At 31.9% G+C, this 8,030-nt stretch overlaps 1 protein-coding gene across 1 annotated transcript in view; it reads right to left on the reverse strand.

The window, feature by feature from the left end:
* LOC112506138 (ABC transporter G family member 12-like) overlaps positions 1–7,477 on the reverse strand; it is a 48,827-nt gene extending 41,350 nt beyond the window's left edge. The window contains exon 1 of the mRNA XM_025110168.1: positions 7,159–7,477. Coding sequence (XP_024965936.1) covers positions 7,159–7,477 — 319 coding nt within the window. The remainder of the gene's footprint in view (positions 1–7,158) is intronic.
* Between the last annotated feature and the right edge of the window lie 553 nt (positions 7,478–8,030).

Genomic DNA, 8,030 nt, shown 5'->3' on the forward strand with positions numbered 1-8,030 from the left:
TTATGCATCAAGGCAATTAAAAGATCATGAGAAGCAGTATCCAACTCATGACATGGAATTAGCTGCAGTGGTGTTTGCTATGAAAATTTGGAGACATTATCTTCTGGGAACAATGTGTCAGATTTTTACTGATCATAAAAGTTTGCAACATTTGTTTAGCCAGAAATAATTAAATATGCGACAACGTCGGTGGATTGAACTGGTTAATGACTATGATTGTGAAATCCTCTACCACCCTGGAAAAGCAAACGTGGTAGCTGACGCCTTAAGCAGAAAAGAAAGAAGTGGAACCATTAAAGAAGTGGCAATGAGAATAAATTTAGTCCCTGATATTCATAAAGAAATTCTGAGGTGTCAAAAGGAAGCTATGAAAGAAGATCTTATCAAGACAAAAAGGTTGGTAAGATGATTTCAACCTTGGAACAGAATGATGAAGGACTAATGTGCTTTCAAGGGCGAATTTGGGTACCATGTTTTTGAGATATCCGAAACACTATATTAAATGAAAGTCATAAGTCCCGATACTCTATTCATCCAGGCACCAATAAAATGTATAAAGATTTGAAACCTTTTTATTGGTGGCCCGGATTGAAGAAAGACATAGCTAGATATGTGGAACAGTGTCTGACATGTTTACAGGTTAAGATTGAACATCAGAAGCTGTATGGAAGTCTTCAATCTTTAGAGATACCTGTATGGAAATGGGATCACATTACATTGAATTTCGTCATGAAATTGCCTTGAACTCCAAACGAGTATGACGCGATTTGGATAATTGTTGATCGTTTGTCTAAATCTGCGCATTTTCTACCAATAAGAGAAAAATACTCACTAGAAAAGTTAGCATAGATTTACATCAAAGAAATTGTGACCAGACACGATGTTCCATTATCTATTATTTCTGATATGGATAGTCGGTTTACTTCAAAATTCTGGGAAGGATTGCAGAAAGCTTTGGGGTCTGAAATCCGACTAAGTACAGCTTGCCATCCGCAGACTGATGGGCAAAGTGAAAGAACTATCCAGACTCTCGAAGATATGTTAAGAAGTTATATCATTGATTTCGGAGGATCGTGGGAAGATCATTTGCCACTAATAGAGTTTGCGTATAACAACAGTTATCATTCTAGCATCCAAACGGCACCATATGAAGTGTTATATGGACGTAAATGTAGAACGCCGTTGTGTAGGAATGAATGGGTGAGAGGCAGTTAACGGGTCCAAAAATTGTCCAAGAAACTTTTGAGAAGATCGAACGAATCCGTGAATGAATCAGAACAACACAAGATCGCCAGAAAAGTTATGCTGATAATCACCAAAAGCCGATCGAATCTTGTGTAGGTGATTTTGTGATGTTAAAAGTTTCACCATGGAAGGGTGTCATTAGATTTGGGAAGAAGGGTAAGCTCAGCCCGAGGTATATTAGGCCGTTCAGAATATATAAACGAATCGGGTCAGTGGCGTACCAATTAGAACTACCAGAAGAACTTAGTCTGATTCACAACACTTTCCACGTGTCAAATCTGCGAAAATGTTTAGCTAATCCGAGTCTCACTGTACCGCTACCAGAGATTAAAGTAGATAACAAGTTGAACTTTGTAGAAAAACCAGAAGCCGTAATTGACCGAAAGATCAGGGTGTTGCGAAACAAAGAAATTAGTCTGGTTAAAATACAGTGGAAGTTCCACAAAGGACCAGAGTCAACTTAGGAATTGGAATCAGAAATGAAAAAAGATTATTCATGGCTCTTTGATTAAAGGAATTCCGGAACGAAATTCTTTTGAAGGGGTGGATAATGTGATAACCGGGTCCTGGTTATTGCTCAAGGTATTTATTATGTGAGTTAATTGTTTATATGGATACATGCTTACATGAGTTAAAATGCGTAAGTATGTGTATTTTATGCATGGAAAATATGCATAATATGTGTTAAATATATATATATATATATATATATATATATATATGCATCAATATGCATGTATGTGTGGGCATGTGATTGCATGTATGTATGTGTGGATGGTGTTGGCTGGTTCAGCCGACTTTCCTTTATAGGAAAGTATAAATATGAAGTTTTTGGTAAGGAGGCATTTTTCTTGCCTCATTTGGAAGTTGAGAGAATTTAGAGTGAAGAATTGACCGCAGACCAAGTTTGGATTTAAAGTGACTTTTTCATCTTCTTCAAAATCAGAGTTTTTGTATAAGGTGAGTGATTTCTAAAACTTTTTTGCATAAAATTTGTTATTGGTTTTACTTGAATGTTGTTTATTATTGGAAAGAAATTAGTATTTTTATTAAAGATCTTTATTCGGACATTGGGTAACCGGATTAAGTATAAACCGGACAAAGCTTGTTCGGATTACTCTTAAACCGGATAAAAGGTGACCGACTTAGTTATAAATCGCTCAAGAGTCATGCGATTTAGGGAGTTGGTGAGATTTTGAATTATGTAAACCGAACATAGGTTTTGAACGGAGAAATATGAATACGACCAAGCATTGTGCGATTTAGCCTTAAATCGCTTAAGAGTTGTGCAGATTAGTTATAAACCGACCACATATTGAACGGTTTAGCTTTAATCCGACCATGTGTTGTTCGAATTGCTTTAAATTGGGTATAAATCATGTGATTTAGTCTTAGATCGTAGGTTGTCCGGATTAATAAATCGGACAAAAAGGGGGCAAGTTTTGTCCGGATTGTATGTCCGGATAACTTATTCGGATAACTTTTACTTGAAAATATTCATGAGTTATATATTTTAGACATTTTATATAGTTTGATATGTCTATTATTGGGTTTGATTATGGATTTATAAAAAAAGGTATTTTATATCTTATTAAATAAAAAGATTAGTTCCTACCAAGCGTGGTGACATAAGTCTCTTTTGGTATGAAACTGGATTTGGAAAACTGTTTTTACCAAGCGTGGTAACGTAAGTCTGTTATGGTATGAAACTATAGTTTGGGAAACCTTCCTACCAAGCATGGTGACATAAGTTTGTTTGGTATGGAATTGGATTTTTGTACAACTGTTTCTACCAAGCGTGGTGACGTAAGTCTATTTTGGTATGAAACTTGTTTTAGGAGGTAGTTCCCTCAGACATGGTGACTTTTGTCTATTCTGGCTTGGAACTGGGAATAGGTACTTTCAGACGTGGTGACTTTTTTTTCTGTTCTGATAAGTAGCCCTGTTTTGATGGAAGAATAAAGATGACATATCAAGGAGAGGTGTACTTGGAATAAGGGCGGCATTGTCATATGCGGATATTGTTATTTTAACTCTTATTATTATTACTAATTGGATTTAATAACTTTGAGTCATCATTTCTTTTTGACCTGATGAATTAGAGATATTATTCTTATTAGAAATATTTTGGTGTTTATCACTTTGCATTTGCAAAGAAGGGATTCACTCACTAGACCCTTCTGGTCTAACCCTCATTTTCTGTTTTAAAATTATGCAATGCAGGAATGGTAGGATCCAGGGATGATAAAGGGAAAGGGAAATGTGATTATTTTTCTAATATGTTATCTGCTTTTGAAGATCTGCTTATGATGACTTAATTTGAAGTTACATGTTGTATTACATGTGTTGGTACATGATTTATTTTGGAATTTTTCTTATGTAGATTTTGTACATATAAGAATCCTTGTACTAGTGGGACCTTGTGACGTAAACTATATTTCTATGTAATGAAATATATGTTATATATGCAAATGTGGTGTTTGGGGGTTGTTACACTCTTACCGAGTAAGATTATTAGCCTTTGTCATATTCATCCGGTAAAGTAAAATGACTTGGTAAGCGCTTACCCGGGTAAGCGTTTGGTAAACGGCACGTTAGTGTTATAATATTAACTAACATCAAAATGGTGTAAGAACTGGTGTTTGGTTGAATTGAAATGATGTAAAAACTTGACGTCAAAAATGGTTCCAAATTAGGGGTGTCAAGTTCTTACCAATTAAATTGGTACTAATTTGATTGAAACCAACTTAATAAATTGGTAAGCATAAAAAGGAAATTACCACCTCCCATGAAAGTTGCATGTACCCCTATATTAAGCATCACGTACAAAGCATGAACCAAATACGTACCCAACCACCTTTAAATCTTTAATATTTACTACAATAAGGGAAAGTTTGGTTAGGAACTAAATATTGTTTGGAATCGAAAAACCGTCCATAACACAGCACGAGACATATTTATTAGAATATAAATATATTATATATCATGAATATTGTAACATATTCATCATGAATGTGCGATTCATTATAAATAACACATCCATATTAATCATGGATATATGATTCATGATCAATAACATTTTCATATTCATCATTAGTGTTATTCATGATGAATATTCATCTTGAAGAGGAACGCGTTATGGACGATTTCCCGGTTCCCAATCAATTTTTGGTTCCTAATGAAACGTTCTTCTCTTACAATAATATCTTAAAGTGTAAATTGAAAATGAACATATAATTATATCAAAATATGAGAAAGCAACCTCCATTCACAATAACTAAGTTTCAAACTTTTTATATATGAAATCTAGTGAAGAAAGTTTTGTTTCTCATAATAAGAAGGAAGTCATATATAGTTGTCAATTTTGGTTTCTCAAGATTATAGAAGGCTTTATTTGGTTGATATCTTAAAAGGGTGTCATGAAATTAGTCGAGATATGAAAAACTCACCATGAGACCCATGGTTACAAAAAAACAAACTTGTATCTTCATTTGGATTGTATGGATGTCGGATCATATAGGAGCGTTTATTTTTTGTAGGAATCATCTCGTAGCCTAACTCTCTCGGTTGTTATGGATTTTTTTAGTTCTTACTTGTGTGGTGCATCACGCATGTCTTATTTCACATAAACAAAAATCATCTAAAGATAAGATTTAAAGTGTTGATTAATGTATATTTGGGCTACGATGTGTTTATTTCACGTATACTTGTCCTACAATATAAAACAAATACATATATGACAAACAAATGTGAATCAATATCTTAAAATCTAGCATTAGATGAAAAAACAATGTGAAACAATAACTTAAAGCACAAGTTCTGGAACATAATAGTATTTGATGTTTTGATTTTGATTATGCATATATATAAATATATATATATATATATATATATATTTTTTTTGATATATTGATTGATTGATGTTGATGATTGAAGAGGTGGTAAAAATAATTTGACCTAAAATGGCTACAAAGCCCCCATCATTTAAACTCTAATCCCTAATTCTTAAAGTTTTTAACTCAACTAAAGTCATTTCATTTCTTTTATTGTATATAACGCTAATTGATTTGATAAAACTATTTTTGCAATTTTCCAATTCTTTTTTTTGCATTTTATTATTGTAAAAATTTAAAATGTATTGATATTTGTTGATTATTAGTTTTATGTTTTTACTTGTTTTTGATTTAGAGATTGTTAATAGTTTGTCTTTTATTTACGATTTATGGCTCTCTTGTTATTTGATTTGTTTCTAACTGAATCTAATGTTCTAGCCTCTGATCTTTGCTAGTGACAACTAATTTATAGGTTTATTAGCTATTAAATATACTGATCTATCTTTCACTAGATTTATTATGAATTTGTTTAATGCCAAGTGACAAAAAATTATATTATAAATTTGTTATGTGGTTTGTTCCTCTAGTCATCTGTTCCATATGAATTATTCGAATTTTGTATTAATGAATAACGTGTCAACTTGCTTTGAGTTTAACTGAAATAATAAATATATAAATGGTAGTATAATGTATTTGGTTTAACCGAATTACTAAAAAAATAATTGAAACCAAACCGAATAAGTTTTCTTTATCCCTTATCCGAACAGTTTAAACTGAAAAATGAATAACCCAAAATTGTTTTGGTTTGGATGAGTTATTCGGTTTCGAATAAAATTTGACACCCATAAATGTGCCCCCAAATCATAAAAGTTTATGGATTAGCCATTAATAACAGGTTCACAAAAATTAACATCCTCATATACGCTAACATATGCTAACAAGTCATGTTAACGTATGTTAACTTATGTGAACCCCCTGTAACAAAGTTGTTCCTATGGTTTCCTCATAGAAAACGTTTCTATGCGATTCCAGTTATATATATATATATATATGTATATATATGTATGTGTGTGTAAGACTAATCATGTGAAAATCATAAATAAAAAAGCTACAAATCTGTAAAAACCAATCTCAGTATATTATTAAATGATTTTCATTTTTGTTTGAGCGGGAAATGAAATGAAATGAAATATGAGCTACATTCACATTATTTTCACAACTCAACTTACCATCTCACACTAATCCAATGTAACATATTTAACATAATATTATCATGCTTTTAAATACAATTATTTTCTAAATATCTAACAAAAAAAAAACTAATTCAATAAATATTCTTACAAAGAATTTGGTTTAACAAAAGTAAAACGCCATAACTTATTTAAAAATGAGTTGATTTTTTCTTCATTTTGATTAAAAAAATGGAAGTTGTTTGTAGTTTGCAATTTATTTAAAATTTATAATAGCTTTATAAAGTATAGAAAAAATAATAATAATTCTTAAAAGCGCATTTAAGTTAAAAATTAAATGTTACAAATTCGTTTAAAACTTAGAAACCATAAAGAAAAATAGTTTGAATGTATTGTTTCATAGTATGAAATATCATATGTATACATGAGTGTAAGTGTTAATACAGTGTTGTTTTTTAGATAAAACGTAATATAATGTTTTGTAAAAAAGCACCGAAATTCGTTTATGTATGAACACACTCATATTCACAGGCAAGAACAAAACATGTGAAACAATATGAATTACAGTTTAAAATCAAACTCATTAGATTGTTTTGGTTGATTTTAATGGATTTGATTTACGCATGTGTTATTTCACCTATGAAACAACACATAAAACTGGTTTTCGTGATCTCTAACTTTTTGATGGTTCATATATGTATATATGTACTTGTTAATGATATTTATTTTTAGAACATTTTTTGTTATGAAGATAATTGTTTATGTATGTAAAGACAGTTAATGATGCATGACTCTTTATTTCATGAAAGATGTATGGAATTTTAGAGGACTTTTTCATGGTGTTATTATTATTCTAGTGGATTCAAAATTTTGATGTAAAAAAAACATACCTACTAAAGAATCAAGAAGGGTGGATTTGCCAGAACCAGAAGGACCCATGATTGCCATGATCCTTGACGGTTGAGCAAAACCTGTCACTCCATTCAATATCCTCTTTGTTGGTTTCTCATTGCTCTTTGTGCTACTATTTGGAAGTACAACCGTGAGATCTTCCCACACCAGGTAAACTTCACCATAACCTCTACCACCACTATGACTACCATTATGCAGGTGGTTTTCAATACAACCATCCTCCACGAATTTCGTCACCTCCGCTGGCTCTTCCTCCTGTTTTCTCCTTGCTTCAATCTTCACCACCTCTATCTCCATCTCAGTCACTTTCATAAATGTAATTTATGACAAATATATTTAAAACTTCATACAATGATGCATAGACCATATATAGAAGTGGGAAGGGTAAAATGGTCAAATTACAGATTCATCTATTATAAATGAAAATTTATGATGAAATAAGACGTCTAAAATAAAACCTTACTAGATGAAAATGTATTAGGTGAGAATTTTTTTTCACAAAACTATCGCCACTATTTTTTTTTCCAAAGCTACCCTCACTAAAGCATGTCATAATTAGTTTGAATATAATCTTACGAAACAGTACTTACTTGTATATTAAAAAATATGTGTGGATTAGCATCTTTTATTTTCTGATCAAGTTTTTAATTACAGTTTTTGAGGTTGACGCCGGAAAAGACTAAAGACGGGAGAGCATGCATAGAAGAGAAGACAGGGTTAGCTTTCAAGCAGTCTTCAAGCATGGCATAAATTCAAGCTAGTTTGCTTCGGAGAATCTGATTCTACTTTCATGCCACCTCTCACTTCCCCATGGCATTACCTTTGATTCTCGTTTTTCTTGTTAGGTCTA

Source organism: Cynara cardunculus (assembly GCF_001531365.2).
Source record: "Cynara cardunculus var. scolymus isolate 2C chromosome LG 1, CcrdV1, whole genome shotgun sequence".
Classification (NCBI taxonomy): domain Eukaryota; kingdom Viridiplantae; phylum Streptophyta; class Magnoliopsida; order Asterales; family Asteraceae; genus Cynara; species Cynara cardunculus.